General features: G+C 39.8%; 1 protein-coding gene across 10 annotated transcripts in view; it reads left to right on the top strand.

Annotated features, from left to right (window-relative positions):
• The window catches only part of ryr2a (ryanodine receptor 2a (cardiac)), a 245986-nt gene that overhangs the window by 149137 nt on the left and 77112 nt on the right, over positions 1 to 19737 (top strand). For all 10 annotated transcript variants that reach the window (XM_083556368.1, XM_083556369.1, XM_083556367.1 and 7 more), the window contains 15 exons: positions 3021 to 3229; positions 3586 to 3929; positions 5168 to 5285; positions 5702 to 5862; positions 8776 to 8935; positions 9397 to 9483; positions 10555 to 10781; positions 11537 to 12377; positions 12813 to 13013; positions 13212 to 13317; positions 13674 to 13817; positions 13939 to 14212; positions 16324 to 16438; positions 18101 to 18233; positions 19439 to 19542. In XM_083556368.1, coding sequence (XP_083412494.1) covers positions 3021 to 3229; positions 3586 to 3929; positions 5168 to 5285; positions 5702 to 5862; positions 8776 to 8935; positions 9397 to 9483; positions 10555 to 10781; positions 11537 to 12377; positions 12813 to 13013; positions 13212 to 13317; positions 13674 to 13817; positions 13939 to 14212; positions 16324 to 16438; positions 18101 to 18233; positions 19439 to 19542 — 3224 coding nt within the window. The remainder of the gene's footprint in view (positions 1 to 3020; positions 3230 to 3585; positions 3930 to 5167; positions 5286 to 5701; positions 5863 to 8775; positions 8936 to 9396; positions 9484 to 10554; positions 10782 to 11536; positions 12378 to 12812; positions 13014 to 13211; positions 13318 to 13673; positions 13818 to 13938; positions 14213 to 16323; positions 16439 to 18100; positions 18234 to 19438; positions 19543 to 19737) is intronic.

The following is a 19737-nucleotide window of genomic DNA, read 5'->3' as shown; positions in this document are numbered from 1 at the left end:
CTGAGATTCCATGTCCCTAAACAACCGAGCAGTTGAGGGGTAAGGGCCTTGCTCAAGGGCCCTGCTCAAGGGCTTAGCAATGGTAGCTTGGAAGTGAAGTCAATTAGGATTTTCTACTTGTCATTTCAACCATATAGAGTGAAGTACACAGTGAAACTAATCAACGTTCCCCCAGGACTTAGACTTAGGCTATTTAAGACAACATAAATTAACATAAAGGAACACAAAAACGCAAAACTAAAAACTAATAACTTAACATTAAGTGCAAACCACAAGGGACAATATAATGCAAGAAGACATTAAACACAGTCACTAGTCCAAAACGTTAACACAGCAACACCGAACAGTACAGTAGGTTTGTGCAAACGGCGGTGATGGGATTTGAACTCATGACCTTCCGATCCAAAGTCTAATGCCTTAAACATTGGAGCTACCACCTCCCTAGTCCCTAGTCTTAATAAACAAGATTAGTTTGAACCTTTTTTTAAGTATATTTATATTTATATGAGCATGTACTTGATATTAGTCTTAGTTTTGTATTAGGGCTACAAGGCTTCTGTTGTTTGAGGAATGTAGAGTATGTGATTTAGCTTGTAGGTTTAGGCTTGGTTAGCTATTATATTTACATTTACGGCAATTAGCAGAAGCACTTATCCAGAAAAACAGAAATTTATTTAACTGTTCATCCTTAATCTGTGATCCAATTGTGTTTAAAAAAACTGATGGACATACATGTGAGTAAAAGTATAGATATCCTACTCCACTACAAGCTTACAATACATACAAACTTACTCCATTACAAGCCAAGTCACCAATTCTATGACTTTAGCAAAAGGCTTTGAGTATCTGATTTGAACAGTACTTGAGTTTTTTACTCATATTGAACATAAAATGCCCAAGTCCTTGGCCCCCAAGACACTTGTAAGTCTTCTTTTTCTTTCGGCTGCTCCCATTAGGGTTCGCCACAGGGGATCATCCGTCTCCATACCACCCTGTCCTGCAAACAGGAAAGGGCTCAGGGCCGATCCTTGATGCAGTCCAACCTTCACCTGAAAAGCCAAAAACAGTTAAATTGTGATGTTTTATTTCCTAAAATACAAATCAAAATGTACAACCAACACTGCATTACCCAACAACACAACAGCCTCTTCAACATTCTAGAAAGAAACAAAGATTTAACAAGTCAGTTAAAAAATAGACAGTAGTGATGCAATCTATCAAAAAGTTTTTTTTAAATCAGGAAATAAAATTACAGTTTCATGTCACAAATTTGATGATCCATCAGTATTTAATGGACACACAAATGAGTATTGCCATTTCTGCAGAATAAATAAGACATAAAAACCTGGAGTGCAAAATGTAGTTGGTAATGACCATTATCAATTAAAATATAGTGGAGTAAAAAGTACATATATTAAATTATAAATCTTGAGTGGAGACTAAACGTTGCTTATATTTTTGATACTCAGTAAAAGTAGAAAGTAGTCAAAAAATTATTTTAGTACAGTAACGAAGTACATTTACTCCAATACTTTTTTACATAAGACCTACCTTCTGTTACTGAGCAGTGGTGGACAGTAACTAAGTACATTTAATTTGTTGCTGTACTTAAGTAGTTTTCTTTTGCCTTTCCATTTTACTTTAACTTCACTACATTTCAAAGTAAAATATCTAAGTTTTTACTCAACTGCATTTAGTCGTAACTTTTTATTTATGATTGGATAAAAACTTAACTGGTCAATCACCAGTTTTTTTAATTGGTTGAAAAGAAGGTTTTGGGCTCATGATTATTTTAATAGATATCAATCAGTGTTAGACCCGTTCATATCATTCTATTAAAAGATCAGTGTGCTGAGAGTCACAATAGAGTCTTTTCACATTAACAAAGTTGAATAAGTAAAGAGTCTTGTAACAAAAATGATAATAGGAACATTATATCCCTAATAAATCAGAGTACTTTGGATACCCAAATACCTTTGAAGGTACCGTATTTTTCGAACTATAAGCCGCTACTTTTTTCCCACGTTTTGAACCCCACGGCTTAAACAACGAAGTGGCTAATTTATGAATTTTTCCTGGGTTAGACTAACCCAATAGAATTTCCAAAAACTGAACCCCATAACATTAAAACAAAGAATTTTCCGAACTGAAACCAAAAAACGCACCTCACCTGTGTTCTGAGCTGCACGGCATCGGGAGAAAAAACTTCCATCGGGTGATTTTTGAACGCACGACAATGCCAAAAGATAAACTCCCGAGAAAATTAGCTGTGAAAGGAAGGAGGAAGACAGTGAACAATGACTTTCTTGGTAGGCTACTGTTTAGATACAAGCCGTTGTAACGCGTTGAGTCTGGGTGAAGGCAGAGCTCACTAACTCCAGTTACTACAGAAATCATATAAGCACAGACAGGTTTCCAAAACTCGTGCTTTTTTATTTTTCTTGGCAAGAGCGTTACAGGTTAGTCAAAGAAACTTAGAAATGAGCATCAGAAAATAATAAGGACATAATCCTCGTCTTGCACACATGCAGTAATACCGGCAAAAATCAGTGGCAGGCTATTCCCAAAATACCGCTATGCTCCTACAGGAAGCGCAACATATTTCACCTGTTACACCGTGTTTCATTAAAGCCTGTGTAAAGTACATTAGTGTAGACGGCTTATAGACAGGTGCGGCTTATTTATGTTTAAAATAAAAATATTTGTAAAATTCAGTGGGTGCGGCTTATATATGGGTGTGCTGGAAATTACGGTAAATACTTTTGTATTATTACTTAAGAGAAAGTTTAAAGGGAGCACTTTTGGAGTAATATTTTACCTGCTGTCACCCTACTTTAACTCACGAACATGGTTTGTGTACTTCGTCCACCACAGTTACTGATGTGTAAATTACTTTCTACGAATGACGTGACTGATTTGTACCACACAGTCTGGTAACAGACAGATATCCAGAGCCTGTGCTTGTGTTTTATCTCATGTTGTGTAACACACCTTTCCTTGTGGTGGGTGCTGTGAGACAGGTTTCATCCCGGTGTGCAGTCTGGGCGTGAGTCAGGTGGGCCGGATGAACTTTGGGAAAGACGTGAGCACACTGAAGTTCTTCACCATCTGCGGCCTGCAGGAGGGCTATGAGCCGTTCGCCGTTAACATGAACCGAGACGTCACCATGTGGCTCAGCAAGAGGCTGCCTCAGTTCATCCCTGTACCACCAGGCTACGAGCACATCGAGGTCCGATTTCACACGTTGCACTTTCAGCATGCATGTTTTTAAGGCTTAACTTCAATCCTTCAGCAGTTCTGTTTTTACCACTCAGATGGCAGATCATTCAGTTTATCATACTTTTATACGTTCAGCACGTCAGTTAATTTGATTTAAATTTTCGATTGAATTGATTATTTGTTATACATCATGCATTATATATAGACAGGCTACATTCACTTTTGTACGTCGCTCTGGACAACGGCGTTTGCTTAATGCCGTTAATGTAAATGTTAATGCTGCATTGATTCGAAGCAACCCCATGTACTAGAATGTTCCATGGAAGTGGTGTATTTAGTGCTATGTCTGTTTGCTGTCTCTTAAAGGTCACGAGAACCGACGGCACGGTGGAGATTCCGCCATGCCTAAAGGTCACACAAAGGTCATTTGGATCCCAGAACAGTAACACAGACATCGTGTTTTACCGGTTAAGCATGCCCATCGAGTGTGCCGAGGGATTCACGAAACCCGCTGGCGGGACATTACCGGCGAACGGCAGCTTCTTCTCTCCAAAGAAAGATCTGGAAGATTTTGAGACCGTGTCAGACTTCGAGGTGCTGATGAAGAGCTCTCACGGTCACATGAGCTCGAATGGCCCGGATAAAGACAGGGATGAGTTCAACAACCACAAGGATTACAACCAGGAGAAACCATCCAAACTCAAACAGAGGTGTGTGTGTGTGTGTGTGTGTGTGTGTGTGTGTGTGTGTGTGTGTGTGTGTGTGTGTGTGTGTGTGTGTGTGTGTTTGTGTGTCTCTATGTGTGTGTAGGTGTGTGGGTGTGTGTATGTAAACAGATTTGTGTTGAATGATGGATGGATGGATGGATGGATGGATGGATGGATGGATGGATGGATGGATGGATGGATTGGTTGATGGATGGATGGATGGATGGATGGATGGATGGATGGATGGATGGATGGATGGATGGATGATGAATTGACGGATGGATGGATTGGTTGATGGATGAATGAATAAATGGATTGATTAATTCCAAAATCCCTGTGAGAAAAAAATGCAAGCAAATTCACAATCTCTGATCATAACATTTGTACGTACTTTTTACATCCCATTCTACGTTTACTCCCTATTTCCTATTTTAATAACCCTCACTCCTCTGGAAAGATGTTCCAATAGATTTTGAAGTTTTCTTGTGGAGATTTGTGCTTAATCAACCACACGAATGTTAGTAAAGTCAGGTACTGATGTAGCTGAGGTGAGGAGGCCTGGGGTGCAGGCAGCATTCACATTCATCCCATAAGTGTGTTCAATAGGGTTAAGGTCAGAGCTCTACAGCAGGCCACACAAGATCTTTTACTCCAACTCATATGAACCACAGATTTGGGTCTCCTTGTTCAAGTAAAGGGGAAATGTAATGCTACCACATACACAGAACTTCTAAACAGTTTTTGTGTCTCCAACATTGCGTAAACAGTTTAAGGAAGAACCACATATGGCTAGAAAACGCAGGTGTCCCAATACTTGTATAGTGTATTTCAGAAGTACGAGGTTAAAATTGAAGAATGATTTATTTATGGGAATTTCACTTAAACCTTTATTTCTAATCATTATTTCTGTTGAAGGACAGCAGGTTTATAAACGTGTATATAAAAAAAGAATTGCAAGATTGAGACTAAAAAATAAACATAAAATAATCAGAGCAATTTCAGATTCCTTGTAAGCGAAGATGTCAAGGCGTGTAACTGGTTATAAATGTGAAAATATCTTAATTATAAAGATTCATGAGAAAAATTCACGATATTGTACCTTCTGTAGTGATAAAAACTAAGGATTTTACTTGGTTGGGCAGCAATTAGGCAGGTGGCAATAAGAAAAAAAATAGATATAAGACAAACATATGTGTGTGTGTGTGTGTGTGTGTGTGTGTGTGTGTGTGTGTGTGGTGCAGATTCATGTTGAAAAAGTCTAAGCCGGATTTCAGCACGAGTAACTCTTCAGCTCGTCTGTCTGAGGAAGTGATGGCTGATGAGAGAGATGATTATGAGTTCCTTATGCAGACTTGCACGGTGAGACGTAACAATTCACCAGCATCTCTACTGCTCACATGTCAAAATCAATACATCTGCGTTTATATCTGTATTTCAGGAACGGCGCTTATCCATGTCTTTCTTACAGGCTTAGAAGATTATTTTATAGTGGAGGGACAATATTATCAGTCATGAAGAAAAACTGTGTACTTACATACACATCAGTAATGCCACTGGCATGTGGTTACGAATAAACTGACCACTTAAACAACATACTATTGAAGAAAACACACTCTGCTCACGATATTTTCCTTTCATAAAATCGCAAAATGTGTATAAACACTTTATAACAGAGATCACCATTACTTAATTTCACTCCCAGAGCTAAATTAATGAATTAATTGTATTATTATAGAAATACTGAGTTACAGATCTTTCTTTTCCTCATGGTTCAGTACTACTACTCGGTGCGGATCTTTCCAGGCCAGGAGCCCTCCAGTGTGTGGGTAGGCTGGGTGACCTCTGACTTCCACCAGTACGACCCAGCCTTTCATCTCGACAAGGTCCGGACCGTCACAGTCACCCTCGGCGACGAGAAAGGCAAAGTTCACGAGAGGTCAGTGCCTCTAGGTCTGTTCATTACTTGGTTTGTTTTGCTGATAGTCCTGGCCTGAGTGCTTCTATTGCAGTGTAGAGAGCTGAAAACCAGGTTCCTGGTGTAGTCAATAAAACAACATAGTACATTTATTGTATTGTAATGTCTGCTGACGTGTTATATGTGTTATTTATAGATCTATAGATTTATAGATAGTAATGTAAATGTTGGTATATGTGGAGCTTCTTCTGCACCAGTGGTGGTCAGTAACTAAGTCAATGTAATAAGTTACTGTTCTTAAGTACCGTAATTTCCGGACTATAAAGCGCACTCATATATATAAGCCGCACCCACTGAATTTTACAAATATTTTTATTTTTAACATAAATAAGCCGCCTACACTAATGTACTTTACACAGGCTTTAACGAAAGCCACGTTACACACGGTGTAACGGGTGAAATATGTCGCGCTTCCTTTAGGAGCATAGCGGTATTTTGGGAATAGCCTGCCACTGCATTCTCCTGGTATTACTGCATGTGTGTAAGACTGAGGAATATGTCCTTATTATTTTCTGATGCTCATTTCTAAGTTTCTTTGACTAACCCGAAACGCTGTTGCCAAGAAAAATAAAAAAGCACGAGTTTTGGAAACCTGTGTGTGCTTATATGATTTCATTTGCAACTGGAGTTAGCGAGCTCTCCCTTCATCCAGACTCAACGCGCTACAACGGCTTGTATCTAAACAGTAGCCTACCAAGAAAGTCATTGTTCACTGTCTTCCTCCTTCCTTTCACAACAATTTCTCTCGAGAGTTTATCTTTTGGCATCGTCGTGCGTTAAAAAATCACCCGATGGAAGTTTTTTCTCCCGATGCCGTGCAGCTCAGAACACAGGTGAGGTGCGGTTTTTTCGTTTCCGTTCGGAAATTTCATTGGTCTAATTTTATGGGGTTCAGTTTTTTGGCTTGAAGTTTGTGAAACCGGGAAAAACCCAGGAAAAATCCATAAATTAGCCTCTTTGTTGTTTAAGCCGCAGGGTTAAAAAGTGGGAAAAAAGTAGCAGCTTATAGTCCGAAAAATACGGTAGCTTTTTTTCTGTATCTGTAATGAAGTATTTCCATTTAGGGAGATTTTTACTTCACTACATTTTAAAGTGTAATATCGTACTTTTTACCCAACTACATTTAGTAAATCAGTCGTTCCTTTTTATTTCTGAGTGGATAAAAACTGGTCAGACACACAGCAAGCCACCAATCAGGGTCGAGCACGAGCTCTGTTCTGAACTCGTTTTGATTAGCACTTGCTGGTATCTACTTATCACCAACATAGAGTTCAGCATCAGTTTAACAGAAAGCAGAACATTTAGAGAGAAATAAATGATAGAAGAAACTCCTGACTCGAACTCGCCACAGTGTTTGAATCATTAATATCATTCTATTTGTAGACCGGTGTTCCAAAAGTAACATTAGAGTCAAACCGAGTTGATTAAGCAAAGAGTCTTGTGAAAGAATGATGAAGGGAACATTATAGCTATAATAAATCATAGTACTTTGGATACTTATGTACATTTAAAGTGCAAATACTTTTGTAATTTTACTGAAGTTTGAAGGGAGCACTTTTACTTTTACTGGAGAAATATTTTACCTCGTGTTTCTCTACTTTAACTCAACTACATGGTTTGTGTACTTCGTCCAACACTGGTTTGCATTGAATAAAGCAACAAAGATCATGTAGTTGATGCATAATGGGAATTTATCCATATTCTTTTCATAAGTATTTGTTTGAAATCATGTCTTCACAAGCTTCTCTAGGCTCCTGAACCTAGTGTAATGTGTAATTGGTATGAATTTTAGACTGTGTATTTTTGGCCCAAAAATACTGAGGACCGAATTTTGCACTCAAGTCTTAATCATTATATCGCTGATCGATTCAGAACAATAGATTTACTGTATTATAATTTAAACGATAATAAATTCAGAAATGACTCTGGTGCTTGTATTTAGGGCTGCAGCAATCGATTATTTTAGTAATCGAGTATTCTACCGACTAATCGTGTAATCGAATTAGAGGTACTTTTTCTTTTATTAAAAATAAACAAAGTAAAATAAACAAGTAATTTGTTTCCTTTTTTTATAAAATTTTTTATTGCTGAAATTGCATACAAGAACATCTGTGAAAACTAAACCCATTTTGTGCATTTATTTGCCATATTTCATCGAAATTCAAATATAGTTATACATTTTTTTTTTTTGTATGGTGTTTTCTTTGTTTTTGTTTGAAATAATCCTAAACTTTGGAAACTTTCTGGCCTTTACTTTGGCCTTTGGCTACTTTTCTCCCCGTTCCTGCATTTTTCATTCTGCAGCATCTTCTGTGTTACCCGTCCAGAGAGCTCCGGTGTTTAGCAGGTGGTGAGTCAGTAATAATGGTCCGTGGGGAAACACAGTTCGCCGTGTGTAGTTAAAAGAACTAAACGAATTTGCCTTGATGATTTCTTCGATAAGTTACTTGAGGAATTGCTTCAGCCCTACTTGTATTCAATTCAATTCACTTGCATATACAGGTGCACTTTTTGACTCTTTAGTGTACAGTTATGGAAGAAAATTTATTCGTAATCACACTATCAGATGTCAAACAAATGACAATGGTAGTTTTTTTCTTCTAGTCATCTTAGAGTGTTTTTCCTCCCCATCATCTGTTATGGTTTTCTCATTAGCAATTTAGTCATTTAAAACTGCTAAAGTTTTTTAAAGCTGCTTTGTGACTATGTCCAGCCAAATATAAATACAACTGAATTAAATTCAATTGAATTATCAGTGGTTTTCTTTTTCCCCATTATGAAAACATTCCATTTGCTGTTTTATTGCAGTCCTGTTTACGGTTCTTGCTCTGTCTGTCTTTTTCTCTCCATCTCTCTTTGTTGTGTGTGCTGCAGTATCAAGCGCAGTAACTGCTACATGGTGTGGGCCGGAGAGAATAATAACCCTGGGCAGGGTCGTAACAATAATGGGCTGGAGATTGGCTGCATGGTGGATACAGCCAGTGGCCTGCTCACTTTCACAGCCAATGGCAAAGAGCTCAGCACTTACTACCAGGTAAGTGTGTGTGTGTGTGTGTGTGTGTGTGTGTGTGTGTGTGTGTGTGTGTGTGTGTGTGTGTGTGTCTGTGTGTGTGTGTCTGTGTGTGTGTGTGTGTGTTGGGGGAATTTGATTGGTCCTTTTAATGTACACATATAACTACACTCAGAAGCCATTCTATCATTCCCACCTAGCACATGTACCTTGTTTGTCTCCCAGTGAAAAATTTGGATGGATCGACTGTTTTCAGATCACCAGTTACATTCCCATTGTGTGTGTGTGTGTGTGTGTGTGTCTGTGTGTGTGTGTGTGTGTGTGTGTGTGTGTGTGTGTGTGTGTGTGTGTGTGTGTGTGTGTGTGTGTGCAGTATGCAGTAACGTATGGGAAAAGTACGTTTTAATCCAAAAACACATCCAGGGTTTTTTTTTAGGATTCAAAGTTCACTGTAACTCAGTGATTATGAATGCTTGTCTGTCCAGGTGGAGCCCAGTACCAAACTGTTCCCTGCAGTGTTTGCTCAGGCCACCAGCCCCAACGTCTTCCAGTTTGAGCTGGGTCGGATCAAGGTGAGCATACACTCGGAGCCTGTGTATGCAGATACATTCAGACAAACCTACACATGGACACACCTTTAATTAGTGCAAATAATTCCACCCAAATAAGAAAACTTTGTTTTGTCAAATCAAAAATGTTTGTTGTCAGAGGTTTGCTGAAGGTACAAGACTAATATTGCCATTGCTGGTGGGAATATTAGCCTAATCTGACCTGAAAACACTAAAACAAAGAGCTAATATCTTATTATTACAGAGCTATCACTCAGATCAGTTTGGCACAAGAGAGCATGATGCACGGGTTTGTGCCTGTACTGTACATATTAATGATAGGCATCTCCATAACTAAGGCTGATGCAATTCACATCTCGATGCATAGCCAAGGATATGATATATTAATGTAACATACAGTAGAAAGCAACTACCAATGCGATACAACTTACTCCTATTACGATGTAGTGCAATCTGATTTCTAATTGATTTAACACAATGCGTTTCAATGCAATACGATGCAATGGGAAAAAAAATTATACTATGCAACTCAATATGGTACAGATAGATCTCTATTATTTTTAGTTCAAATAAACAAAAAATCATACATTTTCTTATGTAAATTTGACTTCTGTCTTCTAACTCATAGCCCTTTCACAACCAGGCCTTTGAAAAAATTAATAAAACCGTATGTTCTATTCCTGTTCTGTGTCCAGGAAGATGCAGCTCTACCTCTGCCATGTTAATCTGTATTCTGTGTGACACTCTTAAGACCACTTTCGGATTTGTAGTGTTTTGATACGCCATATTCACGTAGCAGCAGTGGTGCTGAGAGAACGTGCTCGTGAAAACGATTTACATGTTAAATATTGATCACAAATTGTTAGTCACTTTGGATATAATCAAAAATATAGTGCATTTACTAATAATTATATATAAATAAATAAAAAATTTACCCATGCAAATATGTTAAAAGCGACGCATGATACTCGTATTCAGTGCACACTTTTGTAAATCGATGCATCACATTGTTAACTCTTATGCCTAATCGGTAAATCCTACTATCTATAGTACATGTGCATGATTCTGTTCCAGAACGTGATGCCCTTATCAGCAGGACTGTTCAAGAGTGAGAGGAAGAACCCGGTGTCTCAGTGTCCACCCCGCCTGCATGTCCAGTTCCTCACGCCGGTGCTCTGGAGCCGAGTGCCCAATCAGTTCCTCAGGTCTGAGGTCACCAGGGTCAATGAAAGGCACGGGTGGATGGTACAATGCACAGAACCGCTGCAGTTTATGGCCTTGCATATACCCGAGGAGAACAGGTACTCCACACACACACACACACACACACACACACACACACACACACACACACACACACACACACACACACACACACACACACACACACAGTGACACAGAACACACTGTTTGTTGTTCACTGAATTATATATACTGTACAAGTATTGGGACCCCCTGAGTTTTGTGGTTCTTTCTCAAATTGTTATCTTAAAGTTAAAGGCAAACATTTATACAAGGTGTCTTTGGATGCAGTAGCATGAAATCTTCCCTTCACTTGAACTAGGAGACCCAAACCTGTTCCTGCATGGCAAAGCCACTGTGCAAAAACAAAACTCCATGAAAATATGCTTTGCATGGGTTGGAGTGGAAGATCTCCTGCTATAAAGTTCTGACCTCAACCCTATTGAACACCTTTAGGATGAATTGGAACACTGACTGCACTCCAGGGTTCCACACCTTACCTACATCAGTATCTGATTTTACTAACACCCTTGTGGCTGAATGAGCACAAATGTCTACAAGCGCACCCCAAAATCTAGTGAAAGATCTTTTCAGAAAAGTGGAGTTAATTATTAGAGCAAATTGTACCAAATGTGGAATACGGTTTATAAAAAGCACATACCGTATTTACGATTAGGTGTCTTCAAACATTTGACAGTATGGCGTACTTACCTATGTGGCTCTAAATGATATAATCTCTTCATTTCGTAAAGAAGTATTGGTTTAGCAGTGTGTTCTTGTGTGTTTGTTTGTGTGTGTGTGTTTGTGTTTGCAGGTCGGTGGATATATTGGAGCTGACAGAGCAGCGGGAGCTGTTGCAGTTCCACTACCACACACTGCGTCTGTACTCAGCCGTGTGCGCTCTGGGGAACCACCGCGTGGCAGCGGCACTCTGCAGCCACGTAGACGAATCTCAGCTGCTCTCAGCCATTCAGAACAAGAGCATGGCGGGGCTGCTGCGCACCGGCTATTATGAGCTACTCATCGACATCCACCTGAGCAGCTACGCCACGGCACGGCTCATGATGAACAACGAGTACATCGTGCCCATGACTGACGAGACCAAGAGCATCACGCTGTTTCCTGACGAGCAGAAGAAGCGCCATGGCCTGCCGGGGATCGGCCTGAGCACCTCGCTGAGGCCACGCATGCACTTCTCCTCTCCGAATTTTATCAGCGCTGTGACTACAGCCAACGGTAGCGGGGGGAGCGACCGTTTCCAGTACAGCCCAGAGTTCCCGCTGGAGACGCTGAAGAGCCGTACGATGGAGATGCTCACAGAGGCGGTGCAGGAGGGCAGTTTGCATGTGCGGGACCCTGTCGGGGGAAGCACGGAGTTCCTGTTCGTGCCTCTTATCAAGCTCTTTTACACGCTTCTCATCATGGGCATCTTCCACAACGGAGACCTGAGAGCCATCCTGCAGCTCATCGAGCCCAGCGTGTTTTCACAGGACTCTGGAGAACCAGGCAGGGCCGTCAGCCCAGATAGAGAGAGTGAACACGGAGAGAAAAGGACTGAAGGAGGCCCTGGAGTAGACGAGAGAGAGATTGGAAAGAGGAAAGTACCCAAGGAAGGCCTGCTACAGATGAAGCTGCCTGAACCTGTCAAACTCCAGGTCTGTATTAGTGTGCTTTTTGAAAAAGCATGTCTTTAAAACTCAGTCATCAGTGTACATCATACACTTTGTACCTTGTGTCTAACACAGTTAGGGTGTCCTCTATTACTGTATGTTGCACGACTTCAGTATTGAATGCATGTCAGTTATTGTCTTGTTTCTACCTGTGTTTATTTAATTATTTATTACCTGGTAGATTCTTGAGCGAGAGATTGCTTATAAACGAGTGCTATGGGTATCAATACAGGAAATTTCACTGCAGCATAAGTCAGGGAACTACCTGTACTGTCAAATGAATGGATGCATGACTACAATTTAGAAAGTTGTTTAAAGCTATTAACCTTCATCTGCTCTGTGATTTCTCTTTATTATCAATAGAAACTTGTGTCATTATAGTAATACCTGATTTATTTCCTCTGTTTCTTTGTGGATCAGATGTGCCACCTGCTGCAGTATCTGTGTGACTGTCAGGTGCGGCACCGGATCGAGGCAGTAGTGGCCTTCTCCGATGACTTCGTCGCTAACTTGCAGGAAAACCAGCGCTTTCGCTATAATGAGGTCATGCAGGCCCTCAACATGTCTGCTGCTCTTACTGCTCGCAAAACCAAAGAGTTCCGCTCACCTCCCCAAGAGCAGGTCAGTTCAAATTCACCGCACATGCATTATTATTATTATTATTATTATTATTATTATTATTATCTATCTATCTATCTATCTATCTATCTATCTATCTATCTATCTATCTATCTATCTATCTATCTATCTATCTATCTATCTATCTATCTATCTATCTATCTATCTATCTATCACTGTGCGTGTGGATTATTTTCTCAGATTAACATGCTGCTCAGCTTTAAGGATGAGAAGCAGGAGTGTCCCTGTCCAGAGGACATCCGAGAGCAGCTGCTGCAGTTTCATGAAGACCTTATGACACATTGTGGTACAAACACACAATCGCACACGGCTCATTCTTCTGCAAACCCTTTCAGGGAAAGCTCGTTCTACCATATAAACTGTGATTCAGCCTTGGAAGACATACATCTCATTTACCAGCTCATCAAACCGTAACCAGGAATTTATTGCTGTGTGGCTGATGTCTGTTATAGGCTTCAAAATCAATAATAATATCTCCATTTGCTCAAATGGTTCCTCAGTCAGACACAAATGTTACTATTAATTAATAATTACATTAGTTGTTTTTTTTATCTGATGTGAACAAGCTTGCAATCTTATCTTTGTAAACGTCTGTGTGTAAGAGTGATATGTTGATCGATCATTGTGTGTGTGTTCATGCAGGTATAGAGATTGATGACGATAAGATGGGGGAGGGAGACAACGATTTCACAATCAGAGGCCGTCTCCTGTCCCTGGTGGAAAAAGTGTCGTACTTAAAGAAGAAAATGATCGACATGCCGAAGAAAAAAAAAGCCAAGAAGCCCAGTAAGTCCTCATTCATTCATTACATAGGTTTCCCTCAATTTCTGCCTTGCTGTGTTTTGTGTAAAACTTTTATAAGTATAGTGGAATAAATGCAGCCGGTTGGTGTGGTTGCACTGTGTAGGCACTCTGCAGCAGTTGATCTCGGAGACAATGGTGCGCTGGGCTCAGGAGTCTGTGATTGAGGACCCTGAGCTGGTCAGGGCCATGTTCGTGCTGCTACACAGACAGTATGATGGGATCGGAGGCCAGGTGCGCGCTCTTCCTAAAACCTACACCATCAACGCCGTTTCTGTGGAGGACACCATCAACCTGTTAGCCTCGCTCGGCCAGATACGCTCGCTGCTCAGCGTCCGGATGGGTCGCGAGGAAGAGAAACTCATGATTCGGGGCCTCAGGTGAGAACACGCACACAAACAGGTGCCTCTCAATAAATTCGAATTTTTGAAATTCAATACAAAAAGTGAAACTCGTATATTATATTATTTCATCACACACAGACTGATATATTTCAAGTGTTTATTTCTTTTCATTTTGATGATTATAGCTTACAGCTAATGAAAAATCTAAATTCAGTATCTCAGAAAATTAGAATATTGTGAAAAAGTTCAATATTGGAGACTTGTGGTGTCGCACTCTAATCAGCTCACTAAATCCAAACACCTGCAAAGGTTTCCTGTGTCAGAAAAGCAGGGGTGCAGACCAGAATCCAGAGCAGGCAGGGTGGCAAGAATAGAAAACTGGAGAGGCATGATAATCCTGGGGCACGAGGAAAGTAAAGTGCCAGCGGCAGACAAAGCGGGTAGAACGGCTTGGAGGTCAGAAAAGGCCAAACGAAGCAGCCTCCAGGTGGCTGCCCCAAGCACTTTTTGGCCAATGTGCGGGGCGATGCCCTCTGCGGAGGTCTGAGGCGCAGTGACCCCCTCTGCGGAGGTCTGGACCAGCCGAACAGCTTGAAGAAACCCGGGGATCCTAAAATCCTGAGCTTTTAAATGGTGTCTCAGTCTGGTTCAGGCTACACAATAATGGGGGAAGACTGCTGACTTGAAAGTTGTCCAGAAGAAGATCATTACCCTGCACATGAAGGTCCAAAAGGTCATCGTTAAAGAAGCTGGCTGTTCACAGAGTGCTGTATCCAAGAACTTTTATGAAAAGGTGAATGGAAGGAAAAAATGTGGTACAAAAAGGTGAAACGTCACCTAATCAAGAATTTGGGAAGATTCACAAAGAGTTGACTGCAGCTGGAGTCAGTGCTTTAAGAGCACAGACGGATCCATGGGCTACAACTGACATATTCCTTGTGTGCTTCTCAGTGCTTGTCAGTGCCCAGACCATACGCCGTACACTGTAACAAGTCAGTTTGCATTTCCGTGATCCCAGAAGAAGGCGTTTACTAAAGCTGCTCACAAGAAAGCCCACAAACAGTTTGCTGAAGACAACTTGTCAAAGAGCATGAATGTCCTGTGGTCTGATGAGACTAAGATAAACTTGTTTGACTCAGATGTTGTCCAGTGTGTGTGGTGATGCCCTGGTGAGGAGAATCAAGAAAACTGTGTCTTCCCTACAGTAAGCATTGTGGTTGTAGCATCATTGTCTGGAGCTGCATGCGTGGTGCTGGTTCTGGAAAGCTGCAGTTTATTGGGGGAAACATGAATCCCAACATGCACTGTGACATTCTGAAGCAGAACATGATGCCCTTCTTTCAGAAACTGGGCAGAACTGCAGTCTTCCAATATAAAAACGTCCCAAACCCAAACACCCAAACACACCACCAAGATGACAACTGCTTTCCTGAGGAAGCTGAAGGTACGAGTGATTGAGTGGTCAAGTATGTCTCCAGACCTGAACCCTATTAAGCACTTGTGGGGCATCATCAAGCCGAAGGTGGACAAGCACCATGTTCCTTATATCCTTTAGCAGCTCAGTGATGTCATTATTAGTGGAAGAGGATCCCAGCAACAACCTGTGCAGCTCTGGTGAATTCCATACCCAGGAGGATTAAGGCAGTGCTGGATAACAATGATGCTCACACGTGTCACAATTCACACTTTGGACACAGTTCTGACATGTTTACTTTGGGTGTACTCACTTTTGTTGCCAGTTATTTATATAATAATAGATGTATGTTGAGTTATTTTTAGAGGACAGTAAATGTGTACTGCTATACAAACTGCACACTGACTAAAATATATCCAAATTTAATTTCTATAGTATTGTCCCTTAAAAAGAAATACGCTTCATATTTGTCTTTAATGTATCGTATTGTTGGCTATGCATCAAAAAGTGTCTCCCACTGGTCTCAGTAATGGAGATGAAAATCCTTAATTTTACACACACACACACACACACACACACACACACACACACACACAAACACACACACACACACACACACACACACACACACGTACACACACACGGTGTCACTCTGTTCTGTAAACTACATGATGTTTAAAAAGTGTATTGGCACCAGCAGGAACCCTGACAGCTCATTTCCTGTTCTCTACAGTGACATAATGAACAACAAAGTGTTCTATCAGCACCCCAACCTGATGAGAGCTCTGGGCATGCATGAAACCGTCATGGAGGTCATGGTTAACGTGCTGAGTGGAGGAGAGTCTAAGGTATACCATCACCCTTCCTAACATGTATAGCTGAGGATATCTAGCCTGTTAATTAAAACATATTAAGAGCAGAAAATATTTATTTCAAATCAGCACAATGACAAATAAGCATTAGCTCAGAAAATAGTATTAGAGTTTACTGTTAGCAGCAAATGTGCACTACATCACACATAGGAGATGTCAGTCATTCTGATTGCCTCACAGTAGAATGCTGCAATCTGATTGGTCAGAATATGTGCCTTATTATTGGCCAGAGCATTGATAATGGGTTTGTCCTGAATCTCCTAAATGTTACTCCTAAATGTGCTTGTTCTAATATGCTATTGCTTCTTTAGTAACATACACAGGGACTTGTACAGCAAATGCTTAACATAATCTAAACTTAAGGATAAAGTGTGCCATTTTTTAAACAAAATAAAAAGTTTAATTTTTAAATGATGTGAAGTTTTTTGGAGGCATTAACATTTAACATTAAAGGAGTCTCGTTAGGGACTGGTTCCATATCATTACCGTTAAAATGCTGCACTTTTATAACTACTGTTTGGGAATTCACTGAACAAAAATAAAATATGCTTTTGTATGCAATGTGTATCTTTCCTTACTTAACTATTAATACAAGAAATTTTTTGAAAATGACATTTGTGCATAATGACATCATGTTTCAAACCTGCGGCAATACAGCAACCATGTAGAAGATGGTAGCAGTAAGCTAAATTTTTTGTAATAAGCTCCACCCACATTAGTTTCTGATGTTCTTATTGATCAGGAACACAGGATAAAGATCCTAAAAACTAATTGGTTTTCTTTAAAAAATGTTTTTTTTAGTGGACATGAGAAAGTTTTAGTTAACCAGCAAGTTATTGTTATAAGTAAAGGATAGTCATATTTGAGTAAAAGTATAGATATCTGCAAAACTTACTCCAATGCGAATTAAAAAGTCACCAAGTCTTGAGTATCTGATTTTAAGAGTACTTTAAATCAACCGGTATATTACTCATATTGAACATGGGCTCAAAGATGCACTAGTCCTCGACACCAAGAAAAGCCAAAAACAGGTTTTTTGTGAGGTATTATTCCCTAAAATACTAATCAAATTGTACACCTCAACACTGCATTAAACAAATTCATCACGAGCGCATATTCAACAACAATATCGCCTCTTTTGCAGAATAAATACACCACAGCAAATAAAGCTGCCAAGCATAATGTAGTTGGTAGTGGTCATTGTCAATTTAATTATAGTGAAGTAAAAAGTAGATCTATTGAATCATAAACGTATTTGAGTAGACAGAAAAAGTTTCTTATATCGGTAATACTCAATAAAACTAGCAAAAAACGTAGCCGAAAACAATTAAGGACAGTAACCCAAACACTATACAACACGGGTGTTATGACTTTTTTTTGTATAGCACTTTTAACAATGGACATTTTCTCTATTGTCCCAAAGATTGTATATATAAAGAGTTATAAAATTGTAACAAATATGAGCAGGATCCATATCATTCATTTAAGGCACACACAAGCTATATATATATATATATATATATATATATATATATATATATATATATATATATATATATATATATATATATATATATATATATATATATATATATATAAATTTAATAAAATGTCTTTTTCTTTTGTTTGTTTTTCCAGGAAATCACATTTCCTAAGATGGTGGCCAACTGCTGCCGCTTTCTCTGTTACTTCTGCCGGATCAGCCGTCAGAACCAGAAGGCCATGTTTGATCACTTGAGCTACCTGCTGGAGAACAGCAGCGTGGGTCTGGGTAAAAACATTTGCTTTTATATACTCTTTTAAAAAATCTTTCATGTTTTTCAGACTGACTTTGAAGAAAAGTGAGGGAAATGGTAGCTCATTGCCTGAGATGTTGGACTTTTGATGAGAAGGTTGTGAGTTCAAATCCCAGCACCATTGCTGGGCTCTTGAGCAAGGCTCTATAAATAAATAGAATGCTATAAATGTGAAGCCCTATAGTCCCTGAAGATATTCTTAGATGATAGTGTATGAGGTGGCATCAAAACGTTTCGAGACTAGTTTTGTAAGACGCCAACAGATGGCTTTACAAGACTGCATGCACAGTCACAGGGAGCACCGAAATACTGCCAAAATACTTTGTCCTGTGTACATCAGGTATTGTGCTCTTCATGTGCGTTTTGATTCCACCTCGTATTCTTGTCACTAAGGTATAGCACCATTTAACAAGTAAAACCCCTTATTTCGGCCAAACTACTTCAGTCTTTTACTTTATTCTCCAGCTCAATCACATTTTTTCTCCCTGGGCTACCTTTTCTTGTTTGACTTGCTGTTGCTGTTGTGTGCAGGAACGCTTTTGTTATGGTTACAATCTACTACATTGCTTTTTAATCATGGCATTTGTCTTGTTCCCCCAATCTAGTTATGCGTGCTCATCTGAGCAAACCGAGCGTGGGAATAGATTGTGCACAGTTCTACATGATGGTAAAGGGCTATTGCACAAAATTAGTTTCTCTAGCAGAGTGTATCATTACAGTACAAGCAAAATAAAAAAGAAGAAGAAAAAAATTGTGTGCGGTTTATATTTGTTTCTCTTTGTCAAATAAAGTGCTGGTGTATGCAGTCTGCAATCCCACCACAGCTCTTGACTATTTAAACACAAATCAGTGTGGTGGCTCAGGATTGGAATTTGAAGCTGACCTGCTCGGTTTTTTTTTCCTTGTGTAATGTGGACAGCTGTGTGTTTGTGATTGGACAGATGTCTGTGTAAATATACATCTTACAATGATTCTCAAATGTGAGAGATGGTAGCTTAGTGGTTAAGGCATTGGACTCTTGGGTCATTCCAGAAGGTCACAAGTTCAAATGCCAGCATCACCAAGCTGCCACTGCTGGGCCTGTAAACAAGGCTCTTGACCCCTCAGCTGCTCAGTTGTAAGTTGGTCTGGATAAAAACATCTGCAAAAAATGTCATAAATGTAAATGTTTCCTCTGCAGCATCTCCATCAATGCGTGGCTCGACTCCCCTGGACGTAGCCGCTGCTTCTGTGATGGACAATAACGAACTTGCGCTGGCCCTAAGGGAACCAGACCTGGAGAAGGTCTGAAAACAAACACGTTTCTTTTCCTTTTTTTTTTACCCTTATGTTTCACCACTTCTTTATTTTTCTCTCATCATTTTCTTTGGTTATGTACCTGGAGTGAAGTAAAACAGCAGCGTTTGAATAAATACCTGGCAATCATTTTGAAGGAAAAGACAACTCTTGCTTATTCATTATGTCCTTGAGATACAGGCA

Source organism: Silurus aristotelis, assembly GCF_946808225.1.
Source record: "Silurus aristotelis genome assembly, chromosome: 12".
In the NCBI taxonomy this organism is placed as follows: Eukaryota; Metazoa; Chordata; class Actinopteri; order Siluriformes; family Siluridae; genus Silurus; species Silurus aristotelis.
The sequence above is the reverse complement of the archived record's forward strand: the minus strand, read 5'-3'. Positions and strand labels throughout refer to the sequence as shown.